This window comes from Lepus europaeus, chromosome 1 (assembly GCF_033115175.1).
Source record: "Lepus europaeus isolate LE1 chromosome 1, mLepTim1.pri, whole genome shotgun sequence".
Lineage (NCBI taxonomy): Eukaryota > Metazoa > Chordata > Mammalia > Lagomorpha > Leporidae > Lepus > Lepus europaeus.
In genome coordinates, this window is record NC_084827.1 from 173,188,075 (window position 1) to 173,206,906 (window position 18,832).

The window sequence follows — 18,832 nt, forward strand, 5'->3', positions numbered from 1 at the left end:
ACTGATTGTGTAAGACTGTGTAAATAGTTTAAAAACGTTGAGGTTATCTCTATATTGTCAAGAAGTGATAAAATAGGAATTATTGCCAAATTTGCTTTTATAACATGACTAGAAATTTAAAACTGAGCCTCTTATAAATACAGAAAGTCCTCTAAAACTTTTAAGTATTTCTAAATATTCATCTTCTGAAAACACGCTAGTTTGAAATTTAAAAATGTACTCACATCTCAAGTCTACACAGTTTTTATTTTTGTTGTTGTTGACCACATGAAACATGTATAATTCATTTAAATACTTTTTAAAAATATGATCTAACAGTCCTGTATATAATTTTCATTTTTCTTTTCTCTTTTCTACCCAGAAACTTTTTTAAAGTATAGAAACTTCATAGTTATTTTTCCCACCTTACCTGCCCTTCCACCTGCACTCCCACCCTTCTTCCTCTTCTCTCTCCTATTCCCATTCTTATTTTTCACTAAGATCTATTTTCAATTAACTTTATATACATAAGATTAATTCTATACTAAGTAAAGAGTTCAACAAATAGTATGAAAAAAATATTCCTCAACAGTCAAAACAGGGGTTGTCTGGCCGGCGCCGTGGCTCACTTGGCTAATCCTCTACCTGCGGCACTGGCACCCCAGGTTCTAGTCCCAGCTGGGACACCGGGTACTAGTCCTGGTTGCTCCTCTTCCAGTCCAGCTCTCTGCTGTGGTCTGGGAGGGCAGTGGAGGATGGCCCAAGTGCTTGGGTCCCTGCACCCGCATGGGAGACCGGGAGGAAGTACCCAGCTCCTGGCTTCAGATTGGCGCAGCGCCAGGTATAGCGGCCATTAGGGGAGTGAACCAACGAAAGGAAGACCTTTCTCTCTGTCTCTCTCTCACTGTCTATAACTCTCTCTCTCTTTTACTGTCTAACTCTGCCTGTCCAAAAAAAACAAAACAAAACGAAACAAAAAACCACAAATGGGTTGTTCAAAGTCATCGCATCTCAAAGTGTCAATTTCACTTCTATAGATTACCTTTTAGGTGGTCTATCAGTTACCACAGGTCAGCGAGAACATGTGGTATGGTATTTGTCCTTTTGGGATTGGCTTATTTCACTAAGTATAAAGTTTTCCAGTTGCACCCACATAGAAATAGCACATACAAGATCAAATAACCAGTGCATTTTTAATTAATATATAACTCTCATGTTTCAAGTGTATTAGTCAGTTTTCATCACATTGCAATTAGCCATAAGTCAAACACTGTCCTAGTGTAGTCTGTTGGCATTTTCATTATTAATTACTGTGGGTGACACTTTTTAAATGGTTATTGATGGCATGATATAGCAAATAATAGACTCAGCAAAAATCACCCAGAATAATTCAAGTAAAATATATTTTATTTTAAATTTTCACATAATATTTTCTGAGTAATTGTTACCTTGAAGAGGAGAATGGCGTAAATGAAATAAAACATTTATTTCACTGAGGAGAGAGAGAAAGGAAGCAAGGAAAGAAGAAGGAAGGAGAAGGAGGGAGTGGAGGACATGGGCTCCATTTATTGGCCACTAATACCTAGCTACTCTGCCACCTAGCTTTTCTGGATCTCGGCCTCTTCATTTACAAATCACATCTCAGCATAAAGTGTGCATGTCTCCTGTAGTTCTGGAAGTCACTTGCAATATTTCACAGAAGTTCTGAGTCCTGTTTTTACAGATTTCTTACAATATTGGGCCCATAACATCTTCAACTGTCAAATGTGACTTGATCTCAAAGCCAATTGCAGATGCTTCAGAGTCAAACAGGTATCCTTGTTAGGTTCCACATCACGTACATGTGGAAGATGAGACCATAGACCAAGCTAACTGGTTCATAATACCTTGACCTGTGAGTCAAAAAACTGTTTTTATTATTTCTTCTAAAAACCATTCAAGTTCTATGTGCAGGAATTTAGAGAGAAAGGGTGTAGCATCCCCACAACTCTCTATCCTCTTGCTCTATGTAGCCCAACTAGCTATGGTGAGTTAGTGATCACTTCCATCCAGGCCATTCCAGACTTAAGTCCCCCACTTAGGACAGTACAGGCAGGGTTAGTGACCCAGGAAGTGGGAAATAGGCAGGCTGAGAAGTCAGGCTGCTCATTTCTGATACAAAACAGTGGGAACAGCACTGCAGTGAACTCTGACTTCTGGAGGGAATCTCAGTAACTCGGGCAGAGCTGATTATGTTCACAATCATGGGGGGACTTTGAAAATAGGGAAAAGTTAAAGATCAACTTTAAAAATGATTTAGTTGTCGATAAGGCACCTTTTATTCAGCATAGACAACTGCTACAGAACTCCTCACATACACCTCCATGTTTAAGAACTGGTAACATCTAATTGAAAGGAAGACATGACAAGTCTACCCAGAGATATGATGATGTGAAAGTCCTTCTTTTAGGGTGACTATGAGGTGTTAGATGCTAATGAAAGTGCAGAAGATTTTATTGCTTATGTGAAGGGCTCACGACATTTGTTCTAATGATAAGCCGGTACAGTATTAATAAATTAATAAACACGTTTAAATATGTATGTATAAATGACAATATGATGGTACTTCAAAAAATCATGGGAATGGAATTAAAAGTTTAGTGCAAAAAGTTTTGAAATTCATGCATAGTTGTTTTTCCACAATAAGCCTTTTCAATGAACATTTTGAAAACCCCTTCTTTTTCTAACTGTTTTGAGAATTAAATGAGAAATTAGAGTCCCATGATGGGACAAAAACATCAGTGCATTCTTAACAATAAGTGTGACACAACTGCACTGCACCAATATCGAAAGCAATAACAACTTCTCATCTCCAAAGACACATGGTATATCACTTTGAAGATGTCTAACACCAAAAAAAAAAAAAAAATGTATAGGGAGGCTTTCTATTAAATCACGTGATACAGATGTGACTTTCCAGTAGAACACAGCCCAATCTTTTCCCACCTGTTGAGATTGGGATGAAATATTTACGGTATTTGCAGAGATGTTCTCAGAGAGGCAGAACACTAGCAGTTATGAAGGTAGTAGGGACAGCAGTGACATAAAACTCATACATTCATTAAGATGTGTGCAAATTGATACTTAAAAAAACACCGTCAAGGTACAGTGCAGCCTTGTAACTTGCTTCTAATGGGAAACAAATACTTCCTAGAGAAATTTGCCTATGATTTTGACAAGTGTTGACAAAATATATTAAGAACAAATTTTCCAGACTGATCTTATGCGGAAACCGTTAAATATGTTTCAATGAGGAGATCTATCAAGGTAGGAAAGAAAGCAGAAAAAAATGATTTGAGGAGCCTGTGTTGTGGCATAGTGGATTGAGCTGCCTCCAGCAACATCAGCATCACATATGGCCCTTGTTCATGTCCTGAATGCTCCACTTCCAATCCAGCTCTCTGCTCCTGCACCTGAGAAAGCATCAGAAGATGGCCCAACTTCGTGGGCCCCTGCCACCCATGTGGGAGACCCAAATGAAGTGCCAGACTTCTAGCTCAGCCTGGTCCTGCCCTGGCTATTGTGGTCATTTGGGGAGTACACCAGTATATTAGGAGCTTCCATCTTCTATCTTTCCCTCTCTATATATAACTCTGCCTTTTAAATAAATAAATAAATCTCAGAAAAAGAAAGATTTATAAATAGTAAGTTTAAAATAGGCTTCTATAAAGCAATCTTCTTCATAGAAAAATGTCAACTACGAACAAATGAGGTGTTATATTGCCACCAATCTGCAACCATCAATGATTCATTCATTGTGAATAAGTAGGTCACTGTCAAAAATGTCCTAGGAAGTAGGAAATTTTTGAGAGATGAGAGAGAGAGTGAGAGAGAGAGAGAGAGAGAGAGAGAGAGGAGATCCAATTTTCTGGAAATTCAGTTAACTAAAAATTACTACTCAAAGTTTTGTCCACAAACCACCAAAGTTAGTATCATCCAGAAGTTGGTTAGATGCCTAGGATTCAAGTCCCTCCCTAGAATGAGTCAGAATATGAATTTTGATATTAAACGAAGCTAATTTATATGACCATTAAAGTTTGAGAAGCACTAATTTAACTATTAAACTGAACACGCATTCTCATTTGCTCTTGGGGCTTTGTGCATGATAATGTTACTTCTTTTAGGAACATTCTTCTTAGTCCTTCTCCTTCCTCCTTGATATTGCTACTCTTGGGTCTCAGTTTAGCAGCTGCCTCTGGCATATCCTTCCTCCTTTCCCCTACAAGGAGACCTCTGTTCATTTCCAACATATCTTCAAAACCTTTTGCACATGCAAATACACAGTTCCATCTATTCCATATCTACATATTTCCACTCCCATTCCAATCCAAGGAGTGAGATAGGCACTCTTCTTGTGTGTTCCCAAAGCATCCTAAGCCATATGCTGTTATAACACTTGTCAAAAAGGGATATAATTTTGTACTATTTTCAGTGCTGCTCCCTTCCCCCCATTAACCTATAAATTCTAAAACAACAAGGACTGCTTTGGACCAAGGACAGAGCTAGACAGTGATAGATCCCTAACAAGCATTTATTGAGATTCCTTGTTCTTATCTATGTGAGCATTCTGGTTAACCCCAAAAGACTGGGCCCAAACAAGTGCTTGAATTCCATGCTAAATTTTCTGTAGCAGTGACAGATGGTGTGATAAACCATTAAGAAGGTAATTTAAAGAATTTCCCAGGATAGTTCTAAAGAAAAAGGATCCTGCTGCTCTTGTTATTAAAATGTCAAGTAAACACAGTGTCAAGTTAAACAATTTTAAGAGTCTTAAAGATTTGCTCTTGTCTTCTCTCCACTTAAAGAACTCTTTCAGTGGAGTATAGTAATTATTCCTTTGATTGTCTCAATCCTATTAAGGATATCTACTGTTGAGCTTAACACCAAATCCTTTAATCTCAACACTGGAGAAAATATAAAAACTCTGATCTATCAGAAGAGAACTTGAGCAATGAATTGAGATGCTCTCATTAAAATAAATTTAATTGCACACTACAACAAAGAATTTAGGGGATTTAAAAATGTCTTCACACAGTTTAAGATGAAAGTTTACTTACATGAATGCCCTTATTTTATTCTCATCCAAAGGGACTTACTTGTTACTGAAGTCAGGGTTTAAGTCAATCTTTCAAAAACTGAATAGTTCTAAACACTGCATGATATGTTAATGTCTCCTACTTCATCCTCTGATGAATCTGTTGGTAGACTCCTTTCTGGACCAGACATTAGTAAGGCTTCCTTGAGCACTCTTCTGAATGAGGCCTGGACCTTCATCTGCTGAGCCCAGTTATAGCAAAGTAGCCTGCTATGTCAGTTTACCAAGAATCCCCTACCTTTGATAAGATGATATACTTCTGCATCCTCTACTTTTGATGGGTTAGCTTTAGCAAGAATACTGTTCATCCAACATAGCAAGAATTTCTCTCTTTTTTATGATTTTAAATATTTTACTTTTTTAAACTTTTATTTAATAAATATAAATTTCCAAAGTACAAATTTGAATTATAGCAGCTTTTCCCTCCATCACTTCCCTCCCAACCACAACAATCTCATCTCCCATTCCCTCTCCCATCCCATTCACATCAAGATTCATTTTCAATTATCTTTATATACAGAAGATCAATTTAGTATATACTAAATAAAGATTTCAACAGTTTACACCCACACAGAAACACAAAGTATAGAGTACTGTTTGGGTGGTAGTTTTACTATTAATTTGCATAGTACAACACATTAAGGATAGAGGTTCTACATGGGGGGTAGGTACACAGTGACTCCCATCATTGATTTAACAATTGACACTCTTATTTATGACGTCAGTAATCACCTGAGGCTCTTGTCATGAGCTGCCAAGGCTATGGAAGCCTCTTGAGTTTGCCAACTCCTATCTTGTTTAGACAAGGCCATAGTCAAAGTGGAAGTTCTCTCCTCCCTTCAGAGAAAGGTACCTCCTTCTTCGATGGCCTGTACTTTCCTCTGGGATCTCACTCACAGAGATATTTTATTTAGGTCATTTTTTTTTTTTTTTGCCACAGTGTCTTGGCTTTCCATGCCTGAGAAACTCTCATAGACTTTTTAGCCAGATCTGAATGCTTAAGGGCTGATTCCGAGGCCAGAGTGCTGTTTAGGGCTTTTGCCATTCTATGAGTCTGCTGTGCATCCTGCTTCCCATGTAGGATCATTCTCTCATTTTTAATTCTATCAATTATTATTTGCAGACACTTGTCTTTTTTTATTTTATTTTATTTATTTTTTTTTTGACAGGCAGAGTGGACAGTGAGAGAGAGAGAGACAGAGAGAAAGGTCTTCCTTTTGCCGTTGGTTCACCCTCTAATGGCCGCCGCGGTAGCGCACTGCGGCCGGCGCACCGCGCTGTTCCGATGGCAGGAGCCAGGTGCTTATCCTGGTCTCCCATGGGGTGCAGAGCCCAAACACTTGGGCTATCCTCCACTGCACTCCCTGGCCACAGCAGAGAGCTGGCCTGGAAGAGGGGCAACCGGGACAGGATCGGTGCCCCGACCGGGACTAGAACCCGGTGTGCCGGCGCCGCAAGGCGGAGGATTAGCCTGTTGAGCCACGGCGCTGGCCCACTTGTCTTTTTTATTTAATCCCTTTGACACTTAATCCTATCTTTTTGGTCAATTATGAACTTAAACTGATCACTTTAACAAGTAAGATGGCATTGGTACATGCCACCTTGATGGGATTGAATTGGAATCCACTGGCACATTTTAAGCTCTACCATTAGGGGTAAGTACAAGTGATCAGGTGCTGAACTGTACATCTCTTCCCTCTACTCTTGATGGCTCCTCTTAGTAATTTTCTATCCATTGATTCCCTCATTCTGCCTATATGCTATAAATCTCTAGTTGTCCTGTTGTCATGGGAATTGAGCTCAAGTCTATATGACATATCTTACTTATACTACAGTAGTTTTCAAAAAATCTGTCGTGCCATTTTTAACAATTATCCAGTGCAATTTTCTTTTGTCTCTCATCCTCTAGTTACGAAGTTTCTCCATCTCTCTCTCCATTAAATTTGTCACCAACTTATTAGTAGTTGGAAAACAGATAGTGTCTTCACTAATTCTATAGAATTTTAGAAAATGAATCAGAGGAAACAGCCAACCCAACTCCCAACCTGTGTGTACTGATGGTCCTCTTCCCCACTTAATGCTGTATAATTGTTCAAACCTGGTAAATGCCACTCTTAGGATCATTGGTTACTATCCTCACTCTGTCTTTTATGACCTTGTCTAAATATGATCAGAGTCGGCGAACTCGGAAGGCTTCCATAGCCTTGGCAACTCATGACGACAGCCTAGGATGGTTACTGGCACTATAAACTAGAGTGTCAATTTGTTGGGTCAACAACAGGAGCCACTGTGCACTTGCTCCTCATGTGGGATCTCTGTCCTTAATGTGCTGTACATTGTGATTTAATGCTATAACTAGTACTCAAACAGTATGTTTCACTTTGTGTTTCTATGTGGGTGCAAACTGTTGAAATCTTTACTTAATATATACTAAATTGATCTTCTGTATATAAAGAGAATTGAAAATGAATCTTGATGCAAATGGAAGGGGAGAGGGAGCGGGAGAGGGGAGGGTTGCGGGTGGGAGGGAAGTTATGGGAGGGGGAAGCCATTGTAATCCATAAGCTGTACACTGGAAATTTATATTCATTAAATAAAAGTTAAAAAAATATTTAACAACTGTCATTATTTATCCTGTTTCAGTATTTAAAGATGACTGAATAAATTCCAGATTTTCTGATCTCCTAAATGAGTAAAATAAAAGTAACAAAGCAACAAAGTAGCACGCCTCTTATTTTCCCAAATAAGGACATTAAAAAAAGAAAAACCTTAACTACCTCAGCTTTCACCATCTTTTGTAAAGAAAGGGCATTGCAATAATGTAATAAAACTGTGTGACATATTATCTAAGAATGAATGATTTTTTTAAGATAGTTGATACACTTTTAACATCACTTTTGTCCTCTGATGAGTGAAATTGTGTTACAGTTCTGAGTTTAGGTACACTTTTGTGAGGTACTGAGGGATGACATAAAAAGAATATGAATTGGTCATTCATGATTAGTCATGAAACAAGTGGCTTGTTAGCAGCAAGAATGGCTTCAGATGAGCAACAATCTAATTCACTCTTAACTATCAAAAAAGACAAAAAAAAAGACATGAATATAAAATTTAGGTATGATATGTAAACATCACTAGTTGGTAAACTCTTTATTTCCAGCACTAGTTGTGCTTAAATCTATTCTACTGAAAACTTATTGAATATTATTAAATGAAGACATTTTTATTCAGGCAATTCTACATCTATCAAGTACATCCAGTAAAATATGAAGCCTTACCTTAAACAGATACTCCGTGAGATAACTGGATTACAATAAAAATCAAATAATAGACTTCCAAATGTAAGAAAAGGACTATACTTACTAGCAAAAGGTTATTGGTGATTATGCACACAATATAAAAATGACATTTATTGAGCAACCTTTTGTGTGTCTGATAATATGCTTTGCAAATTCATATTATCTTTTTGGATAATTTTATTTATCTGGGTAAATTTAAGACATATCAAATTTATATTCCAAATAAAAATGTATAACTTAATTTATGAAAATTCTGTTATTTTTTACTGCTAGTTTACATTATTAGAAGTATATATTTATAAGCACAATACTTCAGAATTCAATGATATATTACTAAGCACTAAGTTCTTCCTCCCTCTCTCAGGACCTCAAGTTCATCGGCACCAGAAAATATGGGATGTTGATCAGATGAGTAAAAGACCAGGTAATATTTTCCATTTTAGTTGAATGCTTTAATTGGATGTTTCCATTTTAATTCAGTATTTGTATCTGATATTTTGGGCTTTTAAAAATGAATAGCAGTATGTTCCTCTTCAGTCAGTTGTCTTTAAAAATAAATAATTATTTCTCATTCATCTACAGAAAATTTCAGAGGTCCTTGAAGCGTTTGTGTGAATTGATCATTATTGCTGTGGATTTATACAAAATGCCTGGCTCCAGTGTTCCTGCCAAATGTATGTATTGAAGACATTATAATTTCCTTAATTTCCTTCTCATGTTGGCAGGTGAAGACCTTGACTTCCTTGATATAGAATAGTTCAGAGGTTCATTTAAAACAATTCTTCACAAAGCATTAAAAACTGTAAAAATAAAATTCGTCTAAATTTAATAACATCTGTACTCTTAAAATCTGCTACTATCTTGGTTTCTTTGGTAAGAATTTCAATCAGTAATATTCTATACTGTTCTACTTCATGTCAAAGGCAAACTCTGAACATTTTAAAGAATTCCCTTTTTGCCTGTTCTATTCAGGACCAGAGAAGCTTCTCCGCTCGAGCAACAGCACCCAGTAGCACTCTCTGCAGTGATAGGGGTGTTCTTGGTCAGCCTTGTCCAGAACCCCAGCTGGTGGCCGCATGCAGCTGCTGAACACTGCAGATGTGGCTAGTGTGATGGGGCAGCTGAATCATTAATCATTAAGTCAATGACTTGAAGTGAAGTAACCCCATGCAGCTGGTGGTGCTGGTGCTGATCAGTGCAGCTCTTGAGCACTCTTGATCTTGCAGGTGCTTTTGTATTTATAATCTTATGCCAAGAAGCTATCCAGAATAAAGCCTCCTTTCATTCTAGCTTTTTGGCACCTGATGTGGGCCAAGCTCTGTGCTGCTGACTCAGGAAAGACTGCTCATCACCTCTACACCCCTATGGTGGGAGGATTCCTTGTCTGTAGCACCCAGGGCATTTGGAAAAATAGCTGGATAGTGGGCGGAGCAGCCAACATTGACAACCTGCTTTCCCTGGAATGAGATCTGTAAGGGAGGAAATAAAGAGATGTAGACAAGCCAAGTGCACCTGCCTCAAGTTCCTCCTTTCCATAGTTAGAGCTCCAAGAAGCTCAGCGGAAGGTGGGCTGAAAACCTAGGTGCAGGCTGCACCTAAATTACACACTAGCTGGAAAACATTGACAAATGGAGAAAGGCCTATATTTTGTCCTTGAAGTGGACACCAAGTATAACTTCCTAGGTTCTCACCAAGTAACATTCCTTTAGTTTTGGCTTCTGAGCTAAGTGCACAGAAGGGTTAGCATTAGTACATTTGTGAGCCCATTACAGAAGCTCTATGGTTCACACTAGGTCTATGCTACTCACTAGGAAGGCTTCATTAGAAAACAGATATCAGGGGCCAGCGTTGTGGTGTGAAGTTGCCACCTGCAGTGGGTTCTGGTTTGAGTCCCAGTTGCTCCACTTCTGAGCCAGCTCTCTACTATGGCCTGGAAAGCAGAAGATGGCCCAAGTCCCTGAGCCCCTGCACCCACATGGGAGCCCCGGAAGAAGTTCCAGGTTCCTGGCTTCATATCAGCCCAGCTCTGGCCATTGCGGCCATTTGGGGCATATATTATCTTTCACAAGTAATGCTCTAATTGATTTAATCACTGTTGCTCAGATTTATTAGCCTTCCATCCTAAAAACTGTTTCAACATCTCTGGCTTTACTAAGACCCCAAGAAGTAGTTTTGAATCTATAACCCATCACTGAGAAAAAGGAGCTTATAAGATGATACTATGGTTTAGCGTTTTCTTCCTTCCTTTTGTTAATGAGGGTTATGAAGAAGTTTTTTCCATAGTCTGTGCCCTATAAATGGTGTGTATAAAAATTATTTTAATGTAAGACTGTGAGCATATATATGGTTGCTAAGTTAATTTGCAAGAAAATATATTTATACATGAATACTACTAGATGCTTATTACAGAGGTACTTATCCCTAAAGTTTTGTGTTTCTGAAAATATTTTAGGTGTACATTTATTTGGATAATTAAAAATATTCTGTCTTTGCATTCTGCTGCATCTAGACTTTAGTTCAGACTCATTCAGATTATCTGTGATAGTAACTGCCTTAACTCGCTATAGTTTCTGTTCTTCACAAACCCCCAGGGCAGGTGCCTCACACTGTTATTCAATCTTCTCCATGCAAGTTCTAATAAAATCTGCCATCATTTAATACATATCAGCTACTCAATACCCTATAGTTTTGCATAGTGATCAAGTTAACATATACTCCAGGGTTAGATTGCAGCTAAATTAACAGAGCCATGATTTGACCTGCTACTCTTAATACTCTACCATGTTATTTTCCACTTTATCATTTCTCCAAATTCCTTCCCTCTATGACAATGCCTTCAAGTGCAATATATCCAGTTCTCAGAGATGTGGCATTCAAAAATCTAGGTTCTAGCTTTTCATCCAACACTTAATATGAAACTGGAGATGTTACTCAAACCTTTGTAAACCTTAGTCTTTCTTCTGTAAAACACATGGCACATAGCAGAAGGTTTGTCACGGGACTGTTGTGCTGGTTACATGGCATTATCTCCTGCACAGTAGTAGCATAGCACCTGGTACTGAGTAAGCACTCAATATTAAACTGAGAAAAGTTACCATGGTAGAATCTTTAATTTATTTACTCTCAAGAGTAATAAATAAATTTCAGCCTATTTTGATATTAAGTTAAATAATGCATGGATTTGAATAGATGCATAAATATTTATTATAGTGACTTTTCTCAGACCTGGACTTCTAAAATATGTACAGAGAGATGTCTATACTTATGCTGAATTTTGACTGTTTTCATGAACTTAAGAATAAATAATAATAAAGGCTTTTCAAATCAGAGAATTTATGCAATGAGTCTAAGATTATACAAAAATGTGGCCTATTTAGGCACACAGTTTTGTATCTGTCAATATGGGAACTATCAAGATATTTAAAACAATGTTCCAAACTTTACAGATTAATGTGGCATTGGTGAAAACCTGCATTGAAAGTATTTTTCTGGCGCCGGCATTGTGGCGCAGCAGGTTAATGCCCTGGCCTGAAGCATCAGCATCCCATATGGATGCCGGTTCAAGACCTGGCTGCTCCACTTCCGATCTGGCTCTCTGCTGTGCCCTGGGAAGGCAGTAGAAGATGGCCCGAGTCCTTGGGCCCCTGAACCCATGTAGGAGACCTGGAAGAAGCTCCTGGCTTCAGATCGGCGCAGCTCCAGCCGTTGCGGCCATCTGGGGAGTGAACCATAGGATGGAAGACCTCTCTCTCTCTCTGCCTCTCCTGTGTAACTCTGATTTCAAGTAAGTAAATAAATAAATCTTTAAAAAAGTATTTTTCTAGGAAAGTAGTTGCATTACTGAAATGGTATGTTACTAGGCAAACATTTAATAAGACTCAAGAGAGTCTGGCATTAGGCTTTTATTTCACGACCCACAAACAGAACATCATGGCACTCAAGTAAGGAAATGCTACTGGGGGAAGGAATGTGTGGGAATCTGACTTGGACTGCGCCAGTGGATCAGTTACATCGAATGGAAGCTATGTGAAAATGGTATAATGAAGCGAAGGGGAGTAAGGCACAAAAGATAAGACATGTGGGTGGGCATGTGAAGAATGTGGGCAAAAGCCATTCCGGTGTGTCTGCTGATTGCTATGTAGGCAGGAGATGCTGAAAGATCTTTGTTCATAAATAAATGAAGGGATGAATCTTGTTGGTCTCTCCATTCCAGAAAACTGTTATGTCATTTTGTTAAACAAAGTAATATATGCACTTCACTTTTGGTAGCATAAATTCACAACTTTTCTGAAAAACTATCTGGACATACTTTTCACAGTTCTCATCCATGCATACCTGTTACCCATCAATGCCTTTGTTAGGAATCTGTTCTATAGAATGGACAAAAAATGAAGACCATAATATTCAATTTATTATTATTAATAGGAAAAAAAACTGGATAGTTGATAATACATTCACCAATAGGTTCATTGATAGAGGTGGTAAACAGGCATTAAGAGTCCTCCTCCTTGGGCCGGTGCCATAGTTCACTTGGTTAATTCTCCACCTGCAGCGCCGGCATCCCATATGGGAGCTGGGTTCTAGTCCCGGTTGCTCCTCTTCCAGTCCAGCTCTGTGCTGTGGCCCAGGAGGGCAGTGGAGGATGGCCCAAGTGCTTGGGCCCCTGCACCCGCATGGGAGACCAGGAAGAGCACCTGGCTCCTGGCTTCGGATCAGCATAGCTTCAGCCATAGCGACCATTTGAGGGGTGAACCAATGGAAGGAAGACCTCTCTCTCTCTCTCTCTCTGTCTCTCTCTGTCTAAAACTCTACCTGTCAAAAAAAAAAAAAATCCTCCTCCCAAAATGTCATGGGAAAATGCTCCCACATTAAATGAACACAGTTGTAGGAAAAATGTTAGAATTACTATTGACATGGGTGATGTCCATTTAAGATATGATTGATAGGTCATTTCTGTGCATAAACTTGCAGTAACTATATTTCAGTTCAAGCAAAATTTCAATCATTGTCAAGGAGTGCAAAGGACTCCCTGTCAGCTGTGATCTCTCCTTGGCATCCTGTCTCCCTGACTTCACTGGGGCCACAAAGTCCTGTCTGCTTTTTGTAAAACTCAGAGTCTTTCCCCAGGCCCTGCATCTGCCAGGAATGCTCTGTGCCCAGAGATCTGCACAGCTCATGCCATCACTCCCTTCAGGTCTTTCTCAAATTCCACCTTCTAGATGAGGCTTCTCCTAACCACCCCATGTCCAACCGCCAGCCAGGCTTCTCCACATCTGGCTTTCCAATATCTCCTGCTCTGCTCCATGGCATCGCTAAGATATTCCAACATTCTATAGAATGTATTTATTTCTTATATTCCTTATTCATTATGTTTTTTTCTCACCACTTTTAGGTTACAGACTCCATAAATGCACTTGGCCTTTGGTTTTTCATGTTTTCCCCTGGTACAGGAAGAGCTCAGCAAGTATTTACTGATTCAATGAGTTAATCAAACATCAAGTATTTGCATAGATTTGCATGCATAATAACACAAAAATATTAACAGCAGTTATCTTTAGGTTTATTTGTGAAACTTGCTAGTTTCAATAGATTTAACATATGTTATTTTGTGACCAGAGCAAGTTCTTTGTTTTAAATGGATGGTCTGAAGATCTCTGAAAATCTTGTGTTTATGAACAAATTTGGGAATGTAAGTTTCTAACCATCCTAAGGAATTTCCTTGATTATGAAATAAGTTTATCCTTTCAAATTGAATGAAAATTTGCAGTCTTACCATGTGAGTCACTGCTCTCTTGATGAATCCCCTTGGGTCCCACTAAAGTTAATAAGTAATTTACCTCAGCAGTGAAAGTGGACTGAGTGTTGGTAGAGAAGAGAAAAACAAGAAAACCCAGCAATTACTGCCTTAAAGCACTTGGCAGAAGCTTCGATGCAGTCGGAGGACAATATTTTATCACAGGTCATTATCTGTTCCTCTGTATATTGCTACACTCATCTCTCTGGGGGGCCAGACTGTCCAACGATTTCATAGTTGTCTGTAATAAATGAAATTAAACCTGGACAATCCTATGGAACGCTTCACTGACTCTGGATAATGAGGCTTGCCTTAGATCGAGAGTCAAAGTTCCTGGAGGCTTCAGGAGGGAGTTTCTGGAACAGTTTAAGACACCAATATCATCACAACATAAATGCAGACCCCCTTAAAAATAGTTGCTCCAGATCTGATGATGTAAGAACATCTACCGCTAGTGGTTTCATATTTCTTTAAATATCTTAATGCATTCCGAATTTAACTGAGCTCTTTCTTGGATATATTAGAGTGGTTTTTTTTTTTTTTTAATCCAAAACCTATATGGAGATTTTCAAGAACTAAAACAATGCCTGGTTTATTGCAACAGGATTGAAGGACATTCTTTAATAAAGAGGGGGATAGCATTGCCCAGGAGATTAGTGTTCTCAAACACTTTGGCAAACAAATTAGGATTTAATGAATGGTTCTGGATGTACCTGGAGTTTCTATTAACACAACTAGTGATTATTTCAACATAGCTCAAGAAAGTTAATTCTTTCATCATGAATGCATTTTCACTTTATAACTTTAAAAAGTACAGCTTGTTAAATGTCAGAAAATTATAAAAAATAGAATAAATTTGACAGAACAGTTTATATCAGAGTTAGCAATGAGAGTATGAAACAGACTCATGAATTCAAGGCCATTAGCCTGCACAGTATTAAAGTTTTTTAAATTAGCTGCCAACCTGAAAACCAGAAGAATGCATCTAAAAAAGACAAAGTTCCTATCTTCTCTGGAAAAATTGGTAAAACAGCCTACACTGGGCAGTAATTGGTAAACTAGGGACACTATAAACCATGCTCTGTAAACTTGCTGTATTCATTTTCATTAAAAGTATTGCTATGGAAAAGATCTGATTATGTGACCACTGGATAGCAAATATCCCACAAATGTTGTTCAACTTAGATTTTCTTCCCCCCAGAATTTTTTCTTTGGCTTTTGCATTAGAAAAATATTTTTATTTTTTGGCATGGAGACTTATTGAGAGCAGTTTTAGGTTCACAGCAAATTTAAAAGGCAGATTTCAGAGTTCTCATCTACTCCTTACCCCTTTCATACACAACCTCTCTCATTACAACGCCTCCACCAGAACAGTGCATTTTTACAATTGCTGAACCTTCAGTTATATCCCAATAGCCCAAAGTCCACAATTTATATAGGGGCTCCTTCTTGGAATTGCACAGGAAAAATGTAATGTGTATCCATAATTACAGGATATTTTCCCTGCCCTAAAGATCTGTGCTGCACTGCTCTCAGATTTTCAGAATTGCATACTTGTGTTATGAGTTAGCTTTGCACTCAGATTTATTAACTTTTTATAGTGAATTTGCATTGCTTTTTGAAATAAAGCACTTTGAAATGTAATGTCATCAGGTTGGAACAGGCTTTTTTGCTGTCATAGCAGAGGGCTTCATAACCTAGCCAGCAAGCCACTTAATACAACTAGCGGAGAATTGGATTTTTTGTTCCTGTAGGAGGTAACAGCTATAAAAATCACAATTCAGTAAAAAAGATCCTTTCCTATCAATGTTAATATCTATCAACCTCCATTTAAAGGTACATTGTGTTTCCTATTGAAAGAAGAAGGGTTTTATAGTTTAGCTGGAGTTGAGTTAAATTGCCTATTTTGTTTCTAAATTTGTTGTTTAGTTCTCGAGGTACAAAGAATATTTGGTTAACTAGTGAATCCTACAAAATTCTTAGCAAAATGCCTGCCAATTAGTCAGTAATGAATAAATGTGAATATGTCAGTCATGCATCACTATAAAGAATCCTGTAATCTATCTTTAAGTAAATCAGATAACAATAAAGATGGTTTTCCAATTCTAACCTCATGTCTTTGTCTCTGACAGAGTTCAGCCTAGGTATAGATAGCAGTGAATCTATCAGGTAGGCAAAATAACCCATATCAACCATGAATAGATCTTCGATATTTTTAAAACAAATACAAAAGACACATAAAATAACTATAATATTTGAAATCTGTAGAAATAAATGAAACAACATTTAACAACATCCACACATTAAATAATTAAACCACAGGGAAGAGTAGTTGTTAATATAAATGGGTCAGAATTCAAAAATTTCTTATGCCATCTATTGCAGTGAAAATATTACTGTGTGCTGGAAGTCAGAGACCTTGAACTTGGACCTCAACTCTGCCACTTTCACTCATTTAACCTTGGGAAAGTTTCTTTCTCTCCCTAGGCCTCAGTTCTCCCCTGGTGAGCAGGGACTGTCCCTACTACTTTATAGCCCCTTTGATCCTAAAGGGTGGGCTCTCAGGTAGTGGAGTAAACACACTATGTGGAGTGCCTGTTGTACCTCCCCATGTTGACAGGATCTTTCCATTTGTACAATCCTCCCAGCCTCATAGCGAGAAGCTGTTGGCCTTGATAAGGAGTCAGACTGAGGCTTGGCATGGGGTTCATCAAGAGATTTAATCTGGGCTCTAAACCTGGAGGATACTGCCCCTGAGCTGTGCTGTTTTTTTGTTTGTTTGTTTGTTTGTTTTGGATGTCAATCTGTCTTCAGGAGATTGAACTGGCTTTTGTTACCTGCTCTTTTAAGAACTGTTTTTCTTCCCTGTGCTCCCATTTTATGGGGACCTTGGGGCACAGAGAAGTGCAGTGCAGATAAGAGGTGAGGATTAGCACAGAGAAACATCTCACTGGGTGCTGCAGATTAAGTGGCTACTCCTGCTGGGGGAAGAGGGCTGCTTGGGTCATTGAGGTATATTCCAAACACAATGCCAGGCAGGACTTCATGAAAGTGGAAGCTGAAAACCTTTTGCCTCCTTCTGTGATCTGAGGGATGAGGAAAGCTCATCAGGAAAGCCTGATAATTTCTACCACCTGCCACATTTTGATGCTGAAATCTCTCCTAATGTTAGTTCAGCTGGAAGAGGGGGTGTAACTGTGGAAGGCTGGAACACCGGACAGGGAAACTTTAACTGTAAAGGAGAGGTAAGGTACACAGCATGGTTCGCAGTTTGGCAGAAATGCTGGTGAGCGGGAAGCTTGTGTGGTTAGACTCAAAATCTGAGAGATGGGATCCCCGGGCACTCATGCGATATTGCACTGAAAGAGGAGGCCCTGGCCATGATTTGATTTTATAACCCCCTTGGTCCCACATCCCACAACCAACCTGGATTCCTGGGAGTGTCTCCTGGCCGGCAGGGCAGCAGAGAAGCAGGTAGGAGAGTTTGATTCAACTACCCACATGGCTGATGAAGAAGACCACACCCACAATAAAGGAGTTACAAACACCAGCAGATTTGGAGAGGAAGACACAGAGGAGAGGGGTGGGGGAAAAAAAAGAAACAGAAATTTTAGTATAATTTAAGAGGAAAGCACAGATTTACAGCAGGCTGTCTCTAAAAAGAACAAAAGTGGCTAAATGGTGAAGTTGTAACAATTTTGTAAAAATAAAAAAAGTCAGAAAAGGGTTCAGAGATTACAGGTGTATTTTCAGACTGCATGCACGTTTAATTATGCCGGTTTTTTGCCTGTGGTGGGCTTTCACAGCTTTGATGCATTAAAAGGTAATTTATATCTTGTAGTAAGTGCAAGAATTCCTAACCTGGGTTACGGATGACTGTGCTTCTGAAGCCTAATATTTTGATAGAATAATGTGGAAACAGATTTCAATGGATATTTGTTCTAGCTTCTTTGAATGTCTTCTACACAATGTTTACCTGTAACGTCTGCTCTAATCTAATTTTCAGTGAAAAATCAGTACTATATTAATTCAAATCTCAAAAGTTATAAAGTCATTATGAAAAAACAATATCCATATAGGTATAGATACAAGCAAATGTGAACAAGAAGCAATCAGTTAAATTATATTTGCACTTTACTGACTACTAGTCACTGGTGAATAGGAATTCAGTCAAATTTTACTGTGTGAATAAAGGTGCCAGGGAAGAACACTGGTGGTCAAATAGCAGATGGCAAAGCAGGAAGTACCTGGTGCAGGGGCAGGAGGAGAAAAGCCATGTTTACTATCACCTTTAGCTTTTTTAGAAAAACGTATTGCAAGCTATACATTTTTCTGTCAGGAGAGCTTCACTTTCATTTCACAAGTTTCAACCTGTGGCCTTTTTATTATCCCTCCATTCAAATGAGTTTCTAATTTTCATTATGATTTTATTGATCCACATGCATTTGAAAGTACATTATGGGCCGGCGCCGTGGCTCAACAGGCTAATCCTCCACCTTGCGGCGCCAGCACACCGGGTTCTAGTCCCGGTCGGGGCACCGATCCTGTCCCGGTTGCCCCTCTTCCAGGCCAGCTCTCTGCTGTGGCCAGGGAGTGCAGTGGAGGATGGCCCAAGTCCTTGGGCCC

The 18,832-nt window shown here is 38.8% G+C and overlaps 1 protein-coding gene across 1 annotated transcript in view; it reads right to left on the bottom strand.

Moving 5' to 3' along the window:
- The window catches only part of SPHKAP (SPHK1 interactor, AKAP domain containing), a 156,058-nt gene extending 138,349 nt beyond the window's left edge, over positions 1-17,709 (bottom strand). The window contains exon 1 of the mRNA XM_062197386.1: positions 17,633-17,709. Within this exon, the coding sequence (XP_062053370.1) occupies positions 17,633-17,709 (77 nt within the window). The remainder of the gene's footprint in view (positions 1-17,632) is intronic.
- Positions 17,710-18,832: the final 1,123 nt, after the last annotated feature.